The sequence below is a fragment of the Ochotona princeps genome, chromosome 23 (assembly GCF_030435755.1).
Source record: "Ochotona princeps isolate mOchPri1 chromosome 23, mOchPri1.hap1, whole genome shotgun sequence".
NCBI lineage: Eukaryota > Metazoa > Chordata > Mammalia > Lagomorpha > Ochotonidae > Ochotona > Ochotona princeps.
In genome coordinates, this window is record NC_080854.1 from 36,107,009 (window position 1) to 36,128,447 (window position 21,439).

The window sequence follows — 21,439 nt, forward strand, 5'->3', positions numbered from 1 at the left end:
CTGAATACTCCCTACATATAAACGTGGGACATGTGGATAGATTACGCTTGTGAGATATGGCTCTCTAGAAAGAGTCACATAAGCTGTAATTTGGGGCATGTGGGGCAGATGACACTTGGTATAATATGTAGACTCTTCACGGCCTCAGGGGCTCTTACTTCAAGCAATGCCCAGCAAGTGCCACACCCATCACAGGTGACACTTGCTCCAGGGAGGGCCCAAGGTAGCAGGAAAGCGGGGAGTGCTACTGGCAGGCCCCTGCAACACCTGCCTGCCTGACTGAACCCCGAGACTGGAAATCCCTGCAGAGGATGCTGGCCTGCACGACCTGCCTGCAGACTGGCTGAAGCTACTTGTCAACACCAACAGACTCCCGGCAAGAGTCTGTCAGTGTGAGTCTAGCACGAGCGGCCAGAGGGCTGGCACATGGACGCACCTGCTCGACCGCCCTGAATTACTGCAGCTCTTAGTCTTCCTGTGCTGATACCTAGCATCTACAGACGTGATTATGTATGCAGCAGAGTATCTGCTTGGTATGTTCTCTGGTTTATTTTGTGAGATAGACGAAAAAATGTACTACAGAATATAATAAACAGCCACCAAATCTTAACATTATACTATTTTTTCCCAGATATTTCTCTAAGCAGAAGCCTTTTACAGATAGAGATTTGCTTTTAAATGTAAAGCAATTAAATAAAAAGTTACCATTTAAAAGAGTCTGGGAGAAAACTATTATATTCCTTAATTTTTGATTCCTATTTTGACAAATTTTGAGAGAATCTGTTACTGGGAACCTAAAATATGCTACTAATTTAAGTCTGCATTGTAAATCTAGGATATAACCTGAGTGGTAGCATGGAAGTAATAGAAATTGCGCGGAAAAACTTGAAAGCACACCCAGGACGAACAGGAATGAAAGGGTCGCTGACAGAGGAGCAGACTGCATTTCCACCGCAGCGTGTACAGGCTGGCAGATGTTTCCAAATTCTGGAGCTGAGATACAACGACCTGTGAAAACTCACATGCCACAATGAAATTTCAAAATATATTTCACACTTTTAGCACCACTCAAAATAAAATCCCTTTACTTAAAAATTACTTTAGAATACCTTTGTAAGAGTAACACAGCTTTGGTAATCAATATTTGACAGTAATATAAACCTGTGACAGGTTAAGTTCTACATGTACACTTAAACACCTCAATAAGAACAGTCTTTTTGGGTGTAGGGCATATAAAATTACACTGTTTAAAACTGTTGGCCACCCAAGTTCATCGTCATGAGTGCAGACCCTGGGCAGGATGAAGGTTCCTGACAAGTCCTTCAGGGTGCTGGGGGCAGGTGTGGTCCAGGTAGCTGTGAACTCTGAATCCTGAACTAGCACTCTATGCCTACAAGGGGGGTTAAAAGCTTTGGTGAAATTGTCTCCTAGTATCTTTGGTCAAAAAAGTTTAATTTTCTCCCCTTGATTTCTGGTTTTATGACCAAATATCCTGAAGGTACCGCTTTTCTTCTTTTAAAGTAGCCAACGTCCTCATTGCTTCCAGTTTGTCGACACCAACCTCTTTGCTTATTATGTCCACAAAGGCATCACTGACATCCTTGGCCATATTTTTGGCATCTCTACAAAAGAAAATAGTAGCAGCACTGAAGACAAAATTCTGACCAGATCCTTCATTCTTCTTCCAGCTCGCATGACTCACCGTTTGAATGCTGCCCCCCAGGTTCTCCGGGGTTGCCACAGCCGTGTTCTGGCTGTCCTCGCCAGGCCTCCAGCCATGGGGGCCACCGTGAAGATCAGAGCTTTATTAAAGATGCATTTATTTGGAAGTCAGACACATACAGCAATACCCCATCTGCTGATTCATTCCCCAATTGCTCAAAAAAGCTGGTTTGGGCCAGGTCCAAGCCAGAAGCCCAAAGCTCAGCCTGGGTCCCCATGTGGGTGTAGGAGACCCCAGTCTTAAACCGTTACCTGCTGCCGTCCAGGGTGTACACTAGCCGATCACACAGGTCAATGTGTGATCAATTCAAAGATTCAGAGATTTACAATCCTTCCTGAGCTTCCATATCCACGGAGCAGCCTACAGCTTAAGTAAGTGTCTGGGTACCATCTCCATCTGCCTTCCGCTTGCTCCGGCTGCCTCCCACCTCCTCTTCCCTTCCTCAGCACATGTGGTGGAAGCCACTCTCACTAAAGTGTTAGGAGCAAACACATTTACTGAGAACTCTCTGCGTCCTATTCCAAGTGCATTCACATGTCTCAGGTCTTTACAAGACAGGGGAGGTCCTCCTTCAGTCCCGGACAGAACACTCACTGTGCTGCCAGCATCTGGTTCTAGTGGGCTCCCCTGCAGGGGCAGGCTGGTTGAGGGGTGGAATGTATGTCATTCTCCCTGGAATCTTGAAACACCAGCACCAAGCTCTCAGCAAGTGTTGGAACGGAGACAAGTGTAGGAGAGGGCTCTAATATGTCAGGGATGGAACAGCCCTGGTCCCTTACATTCCACTGCAGTCAGGGGTGCCCAGGGTGGCCAGCTCATCCCATGGCCTCTCCCTCGGTTATGATGGCCTGCGAGCTGCCACCTGCCACGGCCATTGTCCCCGCCTCCTTCATTTAGGACAACGTCACTCCTTCTCCTCTTTGTGCTCTCTGAGTCCTCATCTCTGCTCACCACTAACATAACCAACAGAAAGTGCAGCACCAGTCACTGGGAGGAGCCATTTCCAAGGTAACATTTTAAGAGCTTGGACTTTCAAGATGTTTTCCAAATCCCCAATCACCAGTTACTTCTGCACACGAACAATCAATTCTGCCCCTACTACTTAGAGATTCCTTTTGAAAACATCAACTTGAATTTGACTGCTGATGGAAACATTCTCTACAAGCAAAATGAAGATCAAGTGCTCAATTAAGAGCCAAATGCAAATGTAAAAAGAATGTCTAAAACTTCTGCCCTTTATCAACTTCAAGTGGTCATTTCCAACTGAGAGGCAAACCCATTAACAGATCATGCAGTCAACTGGCTAACCACAACTAAACAAGCAACTAAAACAGAAAACAAATGATCAGGATGTGCCATAAAAATAAGTAGAAATAAATCTTACTTCAATTATATTTAGTTTCCCTCATTTTTGGTTTCACTTTTTTCATTCAAAGTCAGATACAGTACAAAAATATCAAAATTCTAGAAATTAAAACCTGTTTTAAGCCATGTACTGTTCCGCGTCGGGGAATGTGACTCATGCCACGCCCTCTGCCTGACCAGCCACGCAGCTGCTGCCTCGGTGACACGCCGACTGCTGTGGCATCACAGCGCCTGGGTTCCGGGCAGCTGTGCCGGCCGGCCTGCCAGCACAGCCCCAGCAGAGGGGTGCACAGCAGGGCGTGGCCTCGTGGGTCTGGGCTGCATCTACAAACATCAGAGGCCTGCGTCGAGGGCATGATAGGTCACGGAGGACGCATGCAGACTGAGATCCTCAAGACATTCAGGAAAACACACACTAGGAGAAAACTATATCAAATGCTTTTCACCCAGCAAAATGAGCTTCTGGTTTCATTTCCCCAGAACCTTCTGGAAGTACCCTTGCATATATGGGAAAGGCTCTAAGGCGTTTGGCACTACGTGGACCTTCAGGCTGCCCCCCAGGCGTGCCCCTGGCCACCAGGCTAACATCTTGTGTGCGAATCAACTTTTAGTTGCTGCTGCTTCTCAAGAAGGACCTTCTCAAGAAGGATCTACTGACTTAGAAACTAGGTTAATTCTAAGGACATATTAAGATAAAATATAATTTTGTTACTTCTAAACACTAATTAGCTGAAATTTTTTTATTTCCATTAAAACAAGGAATTAGAAATATTTTATTTCCCAAGGCAATTGGATTTCTGTAATAGCTTTGGTCCCAGAAGGTAGATAAGACTTGGTAATACAAGAATGACTCCTGGCTTATGTCCCCTAAACACCATGAATCACGCCTTAAAGCAAGAAGAGCCCACAGCGCACTCTGAGTCACAGCAGACCTCGTTCCTCTTAGCTGCTCAGCAAACAAACAGCCAACTCTCAAGCACAGCCAAATTAATCCCAGGGTTTCAGGTTTGATGATTAGTGTCTTCAACACGAAATTTCAGAAACAGGAACCTAAAATGGTACAAAGTGCTCCCCAAATGTAAGAATTAATTTTCACCACTTCTTTCCTGGTCCTGGCAACATCTTGGTTATTGAGTGTGTGCTAAATCATTCTGGAACTTGCATTTCTATTTCCGAACTGCAAAATGTAATCTCTCACCCAGACTGGACCCCTGGCCGCTCACTGTCCTGGACCACGCCCACACAGGGTGGCACTTACCCGCACACGTAAATACAGCCATTGTCTCGGAGCACCAGCCTTGCCACTTGCTTGCTGTGCAGCTGGAGGCTGTCCTGCACGTACTTGGCCGGGGCCTCCCCTTCCCCTGCAGGCTCATCTCTAGAGAAGGAAACCTTAAGCTGGGTCAAGACGCCACGCTTCAGGAAATGCCTGAGCTCTTCCCTGAAACACACAGCCACCAGGTCACCTAAAGGGTCCAACTCTGAACGCTGACAGCACACTCAGAGCCGAGCATCCCAGCATGCCCTGCAGAGTACCTGAATAGGTAGTCCCGCTCCTGATGTCTGCAGCCAAAAAACAGCCACACTGCCCCAAAATCTCCTGCTGGGTTTTGCTCTTGAAGTTTCTCCCTGTAAGTGAGAGAAAACATGTGAGGTGTCTGACATGAACAACGTGCCAAAGCAGTCTCTTTGGGCAGGAAATGCTACAAGCTAACTGAGGTTTGTAAAATTCATCTTTGCAGTCTCTGAAAGGTCAGCCACCTCACCAACATTTCGCATCCAAAGGCTGTCACAGCCACTCCTGCGGTCAGCGTGGCAAGGACTGGCCCATGAGCCACAGACACACAAGCACAACCCGACATGTCACAGCATGACGGCCAGACTGATGCCTACATGTAAACACCATGGCAGCTTTACAAATACACTGAAGGTGATGGGATGCCACACAGGGCTGCAAGGAGCAGTGCAAAAGCTGGTCCGGCAAGCATGAGCACACAGCATTGCTGTCCTGACACTTCCGCCTGCTAAAGACAACACAAGGACTGCCCAAAGAACGGTCCGAAGGGGGCTCAGAGCCTCATGCAGGAAGTGCCGCATCAGAAGGAAGCCAGGCCTATCAGCACCACCCTGTGGACAATTACGGCCACAGGGATTTAACTGTGCCACCTTTGCCAGGACCGGATCTCTGCTACTCACAGTTTTATCCCATTAAGGAGTAGCGGGAGCAGCCTGGCTCACGCAACGTGAAGCTGTGTTGAACTACAAACCACAATGCTACTGAAAACAATCAGAAACTGAGCACGCCAAGAGTAGAAAAGGACATTGCAGGAGCAGGCGGAACCTCCACAACACACTGGGTTCACGCTTTCCACGCCACAGACTAAGGCAGGCTGCCACGTCTCACTAAAATTTTTCATTAATTTTTTTTCATTTGTTGTTATTATTACGATTTTATGATACAGTTCCACAGGCCCTGGGATTTCCCTTAACCCTTTCCCAAATCCCCCTCCCCCAATTGTGGGCTATGGAGTTAATTAGCACTTAGGATGAGCAGTAACAGGAAATGGACTTGCTGCTAAAAGCACCTGGTCTAATCGGACTCATTGGCATCCTATTGTTTGGTTAAAGGGCTTGCGGGAAAGAGTATAAAAGGAGTAATAAAAGGAGGCTTTAGAGAGACTTCCATCATTACTGGTCTCCTGTCATGCTGAAGCCAGGAACTTCCTCCGGGTCTCTCACGCAGGTGTGGGGCTCCAAGGCTTTGGACCATCCTCCACTGCTTTCCCAGACCACAAGCAGGAAGCTGCATGGGAAGTGGAGCAGCCAGGACATGAACTGGCGTCCATACAGGATGCTGACACTTGGAAGGTGGAGGATTAGCCTGTTGAGCTATGGTGCCAGCCCCTGATGCTAATTTTTTTAAATAAAAATTTTATAGCCAGTGTGTACCACCTAACGGGCTATTGTGTGCCCAGCAGGGTCACTGGGAAGTGCTCGTCCCCAAGCACACCTACCTGTGCTGCAGGAAGCCAATGAAAGGTGCTATGCCAGTTCCCGGGCCCACCATTATGATGGGGATGGAGGGGTCCGTTGGTAAGTGGAAAGACGTCACTCGCCGAGGAGAGATGGAGATCTGCAATGATAAATCCTCATGCTGAGTCTGACAGAAGAGCTGGGCCAAAGCATGCGAGCACCCAGAGAAACAGACTTGCCCACAGGAGTGTTACTAAGCAGCAGCCTGAGGCCTCAGGCACAGCAGGGGGCTGTCTTCCGGCTTAGCAGAGATGCCAGCGCCTGGGTTCAGCCATGGCCCTGGCTGATTCCAGCTTCCTGCTATGCGGACCTTAGGCAGCAACAGGAATCTTTCCCAGTCCTCCCCTGCGCCTGGGGAGCACTGGCTGAGACCGGTTCTGGTCCTCCCCTGCGCCTGGGGAGCACTAGCTGAGACCGGTTCTGGTCCTCCCCTGCACCTGGGGAGCACTGGCTGAGACTGGTTCCAAGTCCTCCCCTGTGACTGGGGAGCACTGGCTGAGACCGGTTCTGGTCCTCCCCTGCGCCTGGGGAGCACTGGCTGAGACTGGTTCCAAGTCCTCCCCTGCGCCTGGGGAGCACTGGCTGAGACCGGTTCCCAGCATCAGCAGCATGTGGGCATTTGTGGAGGGTCATCAGAGGAGCGATCTGTCTCCTCTGTCTCTTCCTGTCTTTCTGCTTCTCAAGTAAATAAACACACATACACAGGTCATTAAGATGAAAGGCCTGATATTCCGAGCCGGAACACTGAACAGGCTTCTCCCGAGCCCCGGCTGAGCTCTGCCCCCTGGGAGCTCTGAGCCTTGGAAGGAAGACCGAAGATGAACATCCATGGGTTCAAGAAATTTAGTGAAAATGAGGCAGCCTCAAAAGAAAAGACAGGGTTGTCCACAGATTCTAGTACAGTGTGCTTTATCGGCTGTTTGGGTCCAATGTGTTAAAATGAAAGAGTGATGATATAGTTCAACTTGCTAAAATTCCAAACTTTTTTTCTTTTAAATCATGTGCTGCGGCTAACTGACAACTGTAGCTAGGCTGGGGTGGGGGGATGTGTGGCGATCTCTGGTTGGCAGTGAAATGTGCACCACTGAGCACAGTTAAGTTCAGAGAGCAGTCTCCCAGGTAAACCCGCTGCTGTGCCGAAGGAGCAGGGAGGGGGGAGGCAGTAGGGAGCACACATGCGAAGCTCCGCCCCTCCGTGGTGGGCATGCGTGACGCATAGGTCCGTCTCTGGGTAAAGAAGACAGAACTGTGCCATTTGCACTCTGACAAGTCTGGGATCTTGAGGTCATGAGGATTCCTCAGGGGTAACTCAGACGATGTGAGTGACGTCAGAGAGAACCACTGCTCCATTTTGTCCATTAACTTGATATCTTTGCCGTCCACTAACTGAAACAGGAGTGCTTTACGGCCTTGTCCAGTGCTGTCGACACTAGCTGAGCCTGAGAAGCTGTTGTTACTGTTATTGATAATGTATTGATAATGCAGCCTAGACTCTGACGTAAGAGCACACATCCCTTTGTGACTCTCACCTATGTCAGAAGAAAGTCAGCTTGAAGGGCAAGGAGGGCCCACTCGAGCTGCTCCCTGCGCATGTGGCCTGACTCAAGACATCGACACTTGCTCTATGAAAATACAAACCGTGCCACGAAGTCCACGTGTAAATGTGCCCACAATTTGTTCAGAAAACTATAGAACCTGCTGCTCCTAGGTGTTCCAAGTGGCATACTATCATTTTTCCCCCAGATTTTCGGCTGTCAGCAAACCTAAGATCTGACCTCAGTGTGAAACGTGGCTGGCCTCACCGCGTGCTCCTTCCTGGACTCACTCTGGGCTGATGCCCAGAACTCAGAGAAGTCTATTCATTCTCCCTCAATGGTGCAGACAAGCACACAGAAAGAGCTGTCACAGGACACCCAGGCGCTCAGTGAGGGAAGCGTGGCCAGCTCCAGAGGCAGCGGCGGGAAGCACTGTCTGCCCCTCCACTGGAGCTGTGGAAGCGGCAGCACAGCCTACGCTTCTCTGCAGGGCTGGGTGACAGTGTGAGCGGGCAGAGGAGCATGGCAGCAGGGCAGCAGGGCACACTCGTGTGGTACCTGAGGGGCCGGGCCTTCTCTGCCATCTTCATGTGGATCTTCGGAGTTAGGCTGAAGAAAGGAGCTAACCCTCGTGGCCAACCAGCCAGTGCACACTCCCTTTCTCAAAACCATGGTCGTGGCGTTAGACACAAACTCCACAATGTTAAAAACAAAGTGCACCTTCCCCGGGTGGTACAGACTCGAGCTGCAGAGACACACACCAGTGACATGGTCACTTCACTTAGAGTACTCCTGGACCCTGTGACTCCAGACTGCCCGCCTGCCTGGTGACATCATCAGGAACACTGCCAGTCTTGCTTGCCCCAAGTAAAACCCCGAAGGCCCTGAGGATCTTCACTCAGCATGCATGAGGACTTCTTATCATGTGAATGAACACTAATAAGTCCTGACTGAAAGCCCAGATCTCATGCACTGTTAGGACACCGAAATCTGTAAGTGACTTTACCCAGAAAACTAAAAAGTCAGGGTGAAAGCATCTTTATAAGATTGCTATGACGGCTGGTGTTGCAGCATGGTAATTTCAGCTACTGCCTGCCAGTATCTGACACCGGTGCCAGTTTGAGTCCCAGCTGTTCCACTCTGGTCCAGCTCGTTGCCAACACACCTGGGAAAGCAGCAGAGGATGGCCCAAGTGCCTGGGTCCCCTCAAGACCCCATGGGAGACCAGGACAGAATTCCAGGATTCTGGCTTCAGCAGGGGAGTGGATAGTGGATGCAAGCTCTCTCTGCCTCTCAAATAAATAAGCCTCAAGAACGACAAGAGCCACAAAGCACCTTTCTGCGTGCAAAGCCATACAGCAGCGAGAAGGAACACCCCCTTGGTGTGCACTTGCACGCAGGCACTTCCTGTGTGAGCAAGGTTGAAATCCCTCCCCAGGGAGTGAGGCTTGGCACCAGAAGCGGGCTGTGGCCCTGGAGACCCACTACCCTAAGCGGGGAAACTCAGGGGGCCTGAACACCTTCCACCCCAAGCTCCTGGAGGGCTAGAGTGGTGAGCCTCATGCTGCCGCACAGCAGGTGAGCGTTCCCTGAGTGAACTGGCAGCTGTGAGGATCTGTGGTCTGACCTCCCTAAGGCTTTGCACAAAGATGCAATATTATGTCTAATAATAATAATAATAATAATAATAATAATACTAGTACCTTGCACATGAATACGGCCTGGGCTGTAGTTTAGGAAGATGTTCTAGAAAAAAGAAACCATTTATGAATCCACTGATACTGAAGATAATCATTATCAAACACTTAAAAAAAAAAAAAACAAAGCCTAAATGTGAAACCTGTTTTCTTATATATCTTTAAAATAACTGACATTGTAGCTTTACATCATAGGTAACATACATTTTTTTGTGGCTAAGTAAAATATTAACATTTGCTTTCCAATTCCTAAAGTTAGAAACCAGATACAATATACTCCTGTTCTCAAAGTAATTAATTCCACTCATTTACTGTTTGTTTTTAAATCAGAGCATACTGAGGGCCATGACTGACTGAGGCTGGCAGTGCAGATGGAGGAGGAATTCACGGAAAAGCATGAGCAGGGCTCGATTTACCCCGGCACACTGCAAGGTGAGCGGCCGGCCGGAAGCTGAGCGTGGCCACCACGTAGGTTCCTCTGCTGGAGGCGTGTACTGAACTGGACTGGCCACAGCTGCTCAGCACTAGGGACCTTATCTCTGAGGCCTTCTACTGGTGGCCTCCTTGCTGCCAGGGGCCAAGGTCATCTCCACGAAAGATACTCCAGCAGGGTCCGTCAGGAGGCCGGGGCTCTGGGAACTCATGGGCGGTTTCCTGGGCACCACTGGCTCCCCGGCAGCAGCAAATAAGGTGTGTGGGTACAACTCTCCCTGCCACAGAAACGGCATCACAACATGCCAACAGCAGCCAAGGGTCAGGCACCCACAGTGTTCTTGGCACCACTGTCCCTGCACACGGCTCCCCCACTTCTTGGGGTGCCCAGGAGAGGCCCCTCAACAGCCCTGCTCCAGGAAGACTTCTGCTGGAGTGTCCGCACCATTTTCACCTGAGGCACCCTGGCTCTGGCCCACCTTGTCCCCCTTGGCGCTCCGACACTCTGCATCTCGTCCAGGGGAAGGCCTGTCTGCATCACGCATACACAGTACACGCACACTAAAGTCAGTTACGTGCGATGCTCACTTTACTGAAAAAGATCATTGCTTCTTGTAAAATTCATTTTTGGAAGATGAATTAATAAATACCTTACTGGGAAAAAAGGTCAATTTTAAGAACATTGAATTCTGAGCCAACAACAAGACTGAACAAACTCAAACAAAATGATAGTAACAGCAGCAGGAGACGGAGCTAGGGAAATCAGCCTGCAAACAGTGCTGGGCCAGCACCTGCCTGCCGTGGACCTCCCCTACTGAGGCAACACAGCACCCAGGGGCCAGACAAGAGCAGCACGGGGCTTCTCTGCCAGGTGTGCCCATACATAAGCACCCTGGACTGAGGGAGACGGGGGCAGCCCTGCTCACCCAGCACGAGGCTCAGCGGCGGCCGGCAGGACGGAAAGGCGTGGAGGAGGTCCAGCAAGCACGCGCAGGCGTCACGCACGAAGCGGTTGTAATGGGCCGCTCCCTGCTTACTGCACAGCTCCTGCAGCCTGCGCTTCTCAGCACTGTTCCTGGTGTAGTCGGCCAGGGCTCGCAAACACGCCTGGGAAAGGAAGCGGATGTCAGTCATACCATCTGATCTGATGGTGCTCTGCTGGGAAAATTTCACAAATAGACCTCAACAATAAAGGGCAGAATCCCAAGTCTCAGAGACTTAATCAAACCCCAGCTGCCGGGTCAGACACACTAGCCTTGCTCATACCCACTGTTGGTCTGAAGGCAGTCGCAAGCTTAGCCACATGTGACACACAGCGTTTTATCGCACCGCCTGTGTCAGATGCTGCATCAAACACTCATGGGTTTCCATCGCATGGCTCTAGACAGATGTGTCCTGCTCCCCTAGCAGGGCAGGCAAGATCACTGTTGTCACAGGGCTCACACACTGCGTGGTATTGAAATGGAAAATTCCATATTGTTTTTGGAGAATAATTCAACAAAGCCAATAAATGTTATTACAACTTAAACCGGAGGTATTTCCAAAATAGCACTTGTACCTCAAGGAATTCATTTTACAAAAACACTTCAAATACATGTGCAAACATTAACACAATTCTTGTACCGTATTAACACACATTCCACTTGAACCCATCTATAGGGTAATAGCAGACAACTGGACACAACCAATGAATTACACTGCACATACTTGATACTTGCAGCTTATCATGTTGAAATAAACACATTTAAGTAAAGCAATTTATAAAATAGTATGTAAAAGATTAGAAAAAAATTCTCAATGTGTGCTATTAAAAAGCTATGCAGATTTCAAAAATTTTTGTACCAAAATAAACTTCTCCTTTCATTCTCTTTTCAATCAAATTTTTGAAATTACCTTGTGAATTATAGGATTCCACTTTTCTTAGCAAAATAAAATTCAAACTCTGAGAGTTGGACCATCAAACTTCTACTTCCTTGGTTACTTACCTCTTTATCCAAAATTTTTACAATGGCCATGTTGTTTTTGTAGTAAGGAAAAATGTGTAAATCAAAATGGCAAAGTCGAATGAATATTATGAATTTACTGCATTTAATCTGGAAGTTCTCACAAAGAACCGCCCCTAAACTTAATTGCATGACAGCTAGAGAGAGCGGAGCCTCTCTGTAAAGTAGTTCACTTTCCAAAGACATTGAAAAAATGCAATACACACGTGAAGAACGTGTATTGGCCAGTTACAGTGTCTTTGGTTGGCCAGGCAAAACTCTAGAGCATTGCAGCTACCAACATTCACCTGGGGAAAATGATTCGAGAAAACCCCTTCCTTGAGTTTTAAAAACAATTACCTGGAAGACACTGACATCTAGTGGACCTTTCCACCTCTAAATTCTTGTGTCAGTATAAGCCACCAAAACCCTGCAGTTCCCCCCAAATAACTGCTCCACCAGTAAGCCTAGCACTGCAGGAAACAGAGGTGAGCAGCTGTAGCAGGTGGCAGGAACCTCCCAGCCCTCACAGGCCTGTGTTGTCCACCAGAGGGACAGCATGGTGTAGCTGGGCAGTATGAGGTCACCCATGGTCAACGGTATCACTGCTTAGCTGCTATGTAAAGTTCATGTCTAGTACAAACAAGACTAAGAAAAACTGTTTTGTAATAATCTTACTTCTTTAGGAAACACAGTCATTTCAATGTAAACACATATACATCTATTTCTTCAGGCAATGATCAAGATATTGCTGATCCTAGGAACTGCCTGTGAAATCACACTTCTTTCTAAGACTTCCAGCCACACACGTCAGCTCCATTTAATGATCCTACAGGGGACAAATGCATGACATAACAGCTCCCCAAGGACGACAGAAAAATACCTTTTTGGGAACGGCTCGTATCTCAAGGCACCAGGTGAACAAGAAATGGAGAGAGCATCTCTCGGGGACGTGCTGGGGCAGGGCGGCACCTGCTCAGTGAGACAGAGGCGAGGCTCAAGACACAGGCGGCAACAGGCGTAGCACCCCTCAGCCGCAGCAGCCGCCCTCACACGCTGCGGTCACGGAGCAGCACGGCCCGGGCGACACACAGCCAGCCAAAAAGAAATCCCCAAATAAAGAAAAATCCCCAACAGCAACATTCGAAGTAGGTCAAACAAACGGAAAATAACCTAAAACTGAGGAACAAAGAAACTAAGACAGCAGTGCTCCAGCAGAATTGATAACCCTCAAAAAGAACCGCAGAAATAAACTCAAGAGGCTAGGCATAAAATACATATATCTGTATTTGAAAAATAAAAAACGATTTCAATTATAGAAGTAGCAATTATCTGTATATAGGAGATATGCACTTCTTAGTGCAAGTCCTGAGACGGGAACGGCAAAGGACAGGACTCTTGGAAGAGCCTGGCCACAGGGGACTGCCTCCGCTCCCCGGGCAGGCCCCCAGCAGGCCCCCGGGCCCTGTGCAGGCACCACTGGGCACCAGGCAGGAGCCCTGGCACTCTGCTCTGCTGGTCAGCAGCAAGCCATTGGCCCAGGACACCAAGGAAGTCCCAACACTGGGGTGGTACCTTTCTTCTTGGTGTCCGTCTTAACGTTCAAGAGGACACGATGCTCTCTCTTGTCTGCGAGCTCCAGTCTTTCTAGGAGGTTCTGTACTTCCAAGTCATTGTTGGGACAGATCACACTGAAGGCATCCCCAGGCTGATAGGAAAAATCTGTTTTCTAGAGGAGACCCAAAATGAAGATTTAGTTAAGGAGTTTAAGCTATGGGGAAACAAAACACATTTTTGTTGTGGGATCATTTTAATCTGTGAACTCAGAAAATAATTTGGAGACAAATTCAAATAAAGCAAATGCGCATTTATCAGCAGCTGTTCTAAATAAGAAAGGCACTGCCCAGCATCCTGCCTTCTTCCACTGCAGCTAGACAGGGGAAGTCAACCCTCCTCACCGCCTGCCGTCACACACCACACTGCTTTTCAAGTCTCTGAGCCCTTACAATAACTTGAGTGCACACGCACACACATACTATGACTACAAAACACTAACGGAAGTCAATCACACTGGTTTCCTGTCTGCACCCTTTTCCTTCTCTTACTCCTTTCCTTTGGTGAGAAACAAGTCATGAGGTTTTTACCTTATTGAGGAAAAATATGACACCAGGTGGTTTGACTGTGGTTATGAGCACGTGGGCTAGGAAAAGAGCCTTTGCCCAAGTCCACATGCAAGGGTCATGACCCCACACACTCGGGGGATGACCAGCAGGCCAGGGCTCGTGGGAGGAGCTCAGAGGGCAGGCACAAGGCTCCAGAACTATGCAAAAGCTCTGATCATCATTTTTCTGGAAAAAGGCCATGATTGCCCTAGATTCTCTCTGCTCTAGTAAGTCACCTTTGCAGAGCAGTGTGCTCCAAACTCCACTTGTAACTAGGTGTTTAATCTTAAATAAACAGATTTGCAAAGGGAGCAACTGTACCCATTCAGGCTGAGTCACCCTGATCACTCCTCATCCCTGCCCTGAAGTGGAAAGAAAACAGCAGCAAGGCAGGGCGTGAAGCAGCCAGCTGTGCCGGCGGGGCCTTCCGGCTCTCCTGAGCGTGCAGCCTGACACCTCATGGCTCTGCACGCCTCAGCGGCACACCAGTTGGGAAGGAAGCCCTAGCACTTACGGAAATGTCCAGTTCCAGCAGCAGGGTGGTTTTCACAGCGTCGCTCCTCGTGAGCTGAACCGCCTTTGAAATCGGCACCAGAAACACTGGATCTGCTGAAGGCACAGATGCTTGGCTTTCCTCCTGAGGAGCAGACGCGATACAGGACAGCTAAGTGCGATTCCCACTGCCACCATCTCCTCCTTAGGTGACTGCGCACCCTACAGGGAGCACACAGCCCCTGGCCGCCGGCTACTGCTTTCTACGCCAAGGGGTATACACGTCGGCATCCCCTTTTCAGAAGGGAAGCTCATCGTCTTCCACGGGCTGTCTGCCAGACATCAGGCTTTCTGAAACACGTGTGGACAAGGACGGCCCTTTCACGTGAACTCCAGCTCTCTGCCAGTGGAGAGGACGCTGCTGCACGTGCACACACTTCTGGCAGGAAGCCCTGAAGGAAGTGCCGGATGTGAGTGTCTGCAGCGTGGCTGTGCGAGGCCCTGGGAGCCTGGGGAGCAGCTGTGGGGCTGCCGTGTGCACGGCGTGCCGCCACGATGGGACTGTTCTCTGTGTGACACAGTGTGGCTCCACACGTGGCCACTGAGGACCTGCGATCTACAGGTGTTCACCCATCTCAACGCCAGCAGTGCCAGGACATCTTATATCCCCAGATTCCTTTCTGAGCCCACACAAGAGCAAGGACTTCCTTCTGTTCAGAGACAATGCAGGGGCCTCTGGCCACCCCCGCCCTCTCCCCCCGGGCTCCTCTCCTCCCCTGGCTGCTGGGCCAATGCCCAGGGTCAACCCTGACATCAAGCTGACAAAGAGCTGACCCAGCTAAGGCAGGCATGGCAAGATGCCCCAGCAGGACCCAGAGGAGCAAGAAGAGATGCGACGGGCTGTGCCAGGATCAAAAGGGCAGAACAGTAACGTGGAGCAGTGAGTGACCGAGTCCCTCCCGGCCCACTGAGTTTGATGACTCCCTGGCAAGAGCACCCAGTCGTGATGTGAGCGCACTGACCTCACAGCTTCCAGCAGCGAGGGAGAAGCAACAGCCAACCATGAGAGGTGGGGATGGCAGGGCCGCTTCGTGGGCCCTGGAGAGGAAGGGGCTTCCGGTGGGCACATCAGAACAGATAAAACTACACAGTGCACCCAATGCAGATGGTGACATTCTATGGGAACACCAGGAGACGGTGTCGCCAAGGTGCCAGGGAGCGGATGCCAGAGACCCTGGGAAGTTTAGGGCCAGCCTCCCCACCAGAGTGGAGGGCAGGTGGGCACCACTACCGTCACAGCGAACGAAAAGGCAGAAGGGCTGGCAGGTAAGGTAGAGGGCCTGACCCTCACAATCAACAGTGACAGCGGAGAATGCTGCTGTTCTTGGGGTTGAAATCAACAGGCAGCTAACAAGGGCTTTGGATCCATCCTTAGGATGAAATCAGGGGACATGACCAGCAGGCTCCAGGCAGCTGCCTCAACAAAACTGGAAGATTCCATGTCGGTTAACAGATGCAAACCCTACTGACTCTGAGGGGACACATCCCCAGGAAGAGGACCGCTCACAGCACAGCAACTGCACTTCACGGTACACATGGCAACAGGTGACAGGAAGGCCCACACTCGTGTCGGTGCCCAGGGTCCCAAAGGAACATCAGAATCTGCTCAGGAGCTCAGCGGGGCACGCTATGCCAGCCCAGGACAGGTCCAGCGGTTCACTGGCTCTCAGCACCTCCAGGGGCTGCTCAGCAGCTTGCAAACCTCAGGTTGCATTGCTGGGTCGTAGGGCAGGAGCAGCCATCCTAGGCAAGGCCTGGGGAGTTCTGGGTCATGCGGAAGCAGCAGCCATCCTAGGCAAGGCCTCGGGGAGCCCCTGGGTCATGCGGAAACAGCAGCCATCCTAGGGAAGGCCTGGGGGAGCCCCTGGGCTGTGGGGAAGGAGCAGCCATCCTACGGAAGGCCTGGGGGAACTCCTGGATCTGACACAAAGGGAAAAGCAGAGCAACATCCTAGAAGAGAGGAGATGAGCAAGCCACTTTGCTGAGCTCTGTTCTAATGTAGTTTTGAAAAGAAAGCAAACACCCATTAGTAGATACCATCTCATGGCTGGAAGCACAAGGTCACTGCTCACCTCGCCAGCAGGCTCCAGCAGGTGTACTTGCAGGTATTCTGGGGGCGCAGCAGGAACACTCAGGGAGGCTTGTGAGAGCGGGGGCACAGAATGGGTAAGTGTGGCTTCCAAGTCCTTAATCAAAGCCTCCGACAGGGCGCCGTTCACCACATTCTGCCTCAAGACCTCCGAGGGCCTTCCTCCTGAACCTTCTAAGCTCAGACGCTGGACTTGAGGTACGATGCCTAACAGCTCTGGTTTCCCAGGCTCTGCACTCGGGGAGGCACCAGGGGCTTCTGGGAGAGTTCCACTCATCTCTTCTCGTCCTCTATTGGACCTGAAGTGCTTGGTAAGGGCGGCCCAGAGTCCCGCAATCCACGGCTCTACCACAAGCTCCAAACTGAATCCCCAAAAAAAGAAAAGAGAGGAAATGAGCAGATGAGCACTCAAGTGCGGCCCAGCAGCAGGCGGCATGCACGCTGCCCTTACCCTACACAGTCATCAGCGTGTCCGGTGTCATAGAAGTGCTGGGCGCCCAGTTCCTGCAGGCGTTTGTCAATCACTTTCCCCCCATTACAGAAGAATGTGTACTCGGAATCACCCAATCCTGAAGGACCCAAAGAGACAATTAGTGCACAATGAGGTTCAAATGCCAGCGGTGGAATAAGTCAGCACAACGCGGCAGCTGTTACAGACGGATGACAAAAACACAGCCAGCCACATTTCTTCTATTTTACAACATGAAAGCACCTGACTCACCCCAAGAAACATGCTCCCTGGTGCTGGTGCCGTGCTAGGAGGTTAGGCTGCTGCCTGCGGCACTAAGGCACTACACAGACACCAGTCAAGTGCTCCACTTCTTACCTCCTCCCTGCTAATGCACTTGGCAAAGCAGCAAGAACAGCCCAAATCCCTGGGTCCTGAAGCAGCCCTGGCTTCTAGTTCTGGACTGGTTCAGCCCTAGCCATTGTGGCCATTTGGGGAGTGACCCAAAAGATGAAAGATCTTTCTCTCTGTAACTGCCATTCAATAACAAAATATTAAAACACACATATGGCCTGGGAAAGCAGTTGAGGATGGCCCAAAGCCTTGGGAGCCTGCATCCACATGGGAGACCTGGAAGAAGCTCCTGGCTCCTGGCTTTGGACTGGCTCACCATGGTACAGAGGATCTTCCTGTCTTCCTCCTGTATGTATATCTGACTTTTCAATTAAAAACATAAATAAATCTTTAAAAAAAAAACACAAAAACAAGGTGTAGACAGGATTAACCCCAAAATATATGCCTCCATTCACTGATCTGACCCTGAGCTGGGCCACTTCTCGTTCACAGCCAAGTCCGCTCGCATACATGCGGCCCATGGCTGCTCTCAAGCTCCAACGGCCGCTTGGATGGCTGTGGAAGAGGCGCTGGCCTGGGGTCTGATGGCTCCTTCCAGGAGCACAGAGACACAGGAAAGAACCTGCCGAGATTCCTGAGCTGCATCCGCTGGAACTGCTCCATGTTTCTTGGTAAGAAAATGGACTACCATTTTCAGACTTGTTGGAAACTTTACAACTCACGTTTACACTTCTGTTTGTCTACATGTCCCTTCCCCCAAATGAGAGACTGGAGTAGGAAGCTCCGTGTTTCAGTCCAACACTGAAAGACTGGTGGGCGGGCTTGTCTTTTAAGATTGTCAAAGCATGTGTTCATTCTCAAAAGAAATGTTTATTTTATTTTGTTTCTCTGGTTTACCTCCTAAATGTTATCAATAGCTAGGGCTGGGTCAGGCTGAAGCCAGGAGCCAGGACTCTCTAAGGTCACCCAGTGGGAGCCAGGACTCTCTAAGGTCACCCAGTGGGTGCCACGGAGCCAACTTCTTGAGCCTTCACTGTCGCCTCGCAAGGTGACATTAGCAGGCTTGCCAGGTGGGCTGAACTGAGCCTTCTGATTTGTACCTTCATCTTTTTAAAACCATGCTCCACAGAGCCCTAAGTTGAATAGCATCACCCCATAGCTCTGAAAACGACCATTGCTGGAGTCTGACCCCAGTCACTGCCGCCTGCACCTGGCCTCAGGGTCATGGAGCAGGGGCCAATAACCAAGACCTCCTCAGCCAGGGGACAGGCTCTCCTGCAAGAGGACATGGGAGCCATCTGGAACCCCTGTCTAGTTGGACCGAGAGACGGTGAGAGGGGCTGTTCCTTCGAGGGCTCTGTCTACACAGGTGTCAGGACAGTCCCTGCCACTAATCCTTGGGGAATGCTTTGTGGCTGCATCTGACATGCACCCCCAAGTCATTGTGGCACAGCTCCAGGGAGCTGAGGACCGGGGAGGCGTCCACACAGGACAGCACGTTACTCACATTATGCACTAACAAAGGGAAAACCTATCAACTGCGGAATCCAGAGTTCAAGCCAGGAACAACGCAGCAGGAAGAGAGCAGAGAACACAGTCCATTACCCAATAGTCCATACCGCAGGTGCGCTAAGGTGTCAGGTGGCAGCGTCTTGTCCTGTATCTCCTTAACAAACTTGCGGGCGGTGTCTGGTGGGTCTCCGGTCCCGGTGGTAGACACGATGACAACAAGAGGAGCTGTCTCAGTTTTTAGATTATACTGCAAAACACAGATACACAGTCAGAAACTGGCTGCCATGTGAGTTGTTTAGGCTCCTCATGAGCGCAGCCAGCGGCTCTGTCTCCCCATCTGCCCTGTCTTGCTTCTCCTTTGAATGTTCCATGTTATCAATCACTCAAGAGGCACAGCTGATGACACCTGCGACTTCCACCAACTCCCACCATGGAGTCACCGAGAAGCCAGCACATGCTCTCTGGGTGCTCATCAAGCTGGGAGAATGGAACTTCTCCTTATTCTGTAAGCCTGAGAGAACACACAGGCAGCTGCTGACCTCGGCATCACTTCCAGGACCCCACTTCCTAAAATCCTCCCGAGTGGGAAGCCAGCCGCAGGGCCCACAGTGCTTACTGTATCCGACTCGCTCATGCAGTGCAGATCTGCGGAAAACCCGTGTGCCAAGGCTTGCTGGCAGATGTCCTCGGCGATGGCCTTGGCCTGGCCGCGCTGGGAGGCGTAAAGCAACAAGAACCTCTGCATGCCCTCGTGGCAGCAGCCACAGCAGTGACACCGACACACGGCAAGGCGATCTTGGTGATAAATGCTCCCCGAACCTGAACAAATACCACATCCACACATAACTCAACATGGCTACATCTCTACATCCGTTAGCACCAAGCCTAAATGACTCTAAGTAAGAAAACAAACAGATTAGGGAAAAAATGGGAATCACTTGAATTTGTCCAAAGTTATCCGAAAAAGGACTTGCTACCTGAATACCTTGTGCCACTTTCAAAGCTTATGTAGCTTTTTGTTCCTTACTAGATTCTTGGTTCCTATTTAACCTTAATGCTAATGTTAACAGAAGCACAAGTTCTCCTTTGCTATTTAGTCAGTATCAAACATGTGAGAGCGTGAACATGCAAGGGGCACTGGAAAAGTTCCTGGCAATGGAATAAGGGATAAATTCCTCACACTGCAAACATTTTGAAGTACATGCAGCTTTTTTTTCATGATATGCATCTTTGAATACTCTGAAGTCCCTTATAAATACTGACTTTGCATTTTCTTCACAGACAAATTCATCTTTTCAATTGTCCACACTCTAAACTGGTCCTGTGAACATGCACTGGATGGAGAAAACACATTCAATCCCTGAAACGTTTTCCCAACACTTCTATGTCTCCAAAGAGAGCCTGGGGGAAACTAAAAAACTAGGGGCACCCCTAAGGGCCGATTTAAACTGAAATAGCAGTGATAATAATGAAATGTTGGCTTTCGGTGAATGAGCCGTCCTGAGTGCCCAGTTCCTTCAGCCATATACATCACAAGCAAATCCCACGTTTACCCAGGGAATGCTGGCGGCAGAACAGCATCTGGCACTGCTGAGGTGCCCCCGAGTCACAGCAGGAAGGATGGACGCACGTGGAGAGTACACCTCCCCTGGGGCTCACCGAGAGCTGTCAAAATCATGTTCCAGGCACCCACCCCATTCCAGCGGCCCCTACACCCACGGCCGCCCCACGGAGCAGCACTGTCTCGGAACCTGCTGGAACAGGTGCAGCCGAAAGCCCAGCAGGACCAGGTCCCTGACCCGGCCCATGCTTCACTGCGCTCTGGCAAGCATGGGGCACTCCGGGGCCCCGAAGGCGCTGCGGGGCACCAGCTGCGGGTCTTGGCCCCGGACGCACGCACGCTCCCGGGTGTCCCCCTGCAGCCCGCACGCTCCCAGGTGTCCCGCTGCAGCCCGCACGCTCCCAGGTGTCCCCCTGCAGCCCGCACGCTCCTGGGTGTCCCGCTGCAGCCCGCACGCTCCCAGGTGTCCCCCTGCAGCCCGCACGCTCCTGGGTGTCCCGCTGCAGCCCCCTGTAGCCGCACGCTCCCAGGTGTCCCGGGTGTCCCGCAGGCCGCGCCGGGATGACGCCCCAGAGACGCGGCGGGAGAGGAGGGGCCTGTGCGATCAGATCGTCTGCCCCGCCAGCGCCACACTGCCTCCCCATCCGAGGGCTCGGTGGCAGGCCGGGACCCCGACAAGGACACGCCCGCAGGACTCACCGGCGCGACCCCGGCCAGGAGCCCCGCACTGCACAGGTCGCACGGCCCGGCGTCCCCGCGCCTACCCCGCGGCGCGCATGCTCAGCACGGGGACCAATGCAGAGCTCCGGAGGGGCGAGTCGAACCAATCAGGGCGCCTGCTGTGGGCGGGGCGTGGCCGGCCTCCGGCTGCACGCATGCGCCGTCCGCTCTCCCGTCTCTTCAGCCACGCCGGCTGCGGCGACCGCCAACGGAGGCCCACACGGCCCGGCGGCTCGCGTGGCGGGCAGAGCTCGTGCTGAGGCGCGCCGGCCGG

At 51.1% G+C, this 21,439-nt stretch overlaps 1 protein-coding gene across 4 annotated transcripts; it reads right to left on the reverse strand.

The window, feature by feature from the left end:
* Nucleotides 1-1,393: 1,393 nt before the first annotated feature.
* Nucleotides 1,394-21,235, reverse strand: MTRR (5-methyltetrahydrofolate-homocysteine methyltransferase reductase). Of its 4 annotated transcripts, XR_009247531.1 has the most exons (16): nucleotides 21,145-21,235; nucleotides 19,501-19,703; nucleotides 18,978-19,131; nucleotides 17,022-17,139; nucleotides 16,554-16,932; nucleotides 14,444-14,566; nucleotides 13,343-13,496; nucleotides 12,651-12,739; nucleotides 10,712-10,892; nucleotides 9,360-9,402; nucleotides 8,215-8,401; nucleotides 6,103-6,221; nucleotides 4,625-4,717; nucleotides 4,347-4,529; nucleotides 2,737-2,881; nucleotides 1,507-1,622 (listed from the first exon to the last, which is right to left on the reverse strand). XR_009247531.1 is itself a non-coding variant. In XM_058680185.1 (15 exons), the coding sequence occupies exons 2-15, from the start codon at nucleotides 19,627-19,629 to the stop codon at nucleotides 1,478-1,480; spliced, it is 2,097 nt and encodes a 698-aa protein (XP_058536168.1). In that variant the 5' UTR covers nucleotides 19,630-19,703; nucleotides 21,145-21,235; the 3' UTR covers nucleotides 1,394-1,477. The 4 variants fall into 4 exon arrangements, 3 of the variants coding, with proteins under 3 accessions (XP_058536168.1, XP_058536169.1, XP_058536170.1); XM_058680185.1 differs by lacking the exon at nucleotides 2,737-2,881 and having other exon boundaries at nucleotides 1,394-1,622; XM_058680186.1 differs by lacking the exons at nucleotides 2,737-2,881; nucleotides 6,103-6,221; nucleotides 8,215-8,401 and having other exon boundaries at nucleotides 1,394-1,622.
* Between the last annotated feature and the right edge of the window lie 204 nt (nucleotides 21,236-21,439).

Excerpts from the sequence above, each read along its gene's own strand:
- MTRR (XM_058680185.1), bottom strand. The coding sequence starts at position 19,629 with ATGCAGAGGTTCTTGTTGCTTTACGCCTCCCAGCGCGGCCAGGCCAAG. Across the intron at positions 17,140-18,977 it reads CCTGCGGTATGGACTATTGG|GATTGGGTGATTCCGAGTAC; the intron begins GTAATGGACTGT and ends TGGGTCCTTCAG. Across the intron at positions 14,567-16,553 it reads TGCTGGAGCCTGCTGGCGAG|GAGGAAAGCCAAGCATCTGT; the intron begins GTGAGCAGTGAC and ends TCTGCTCCTCAG.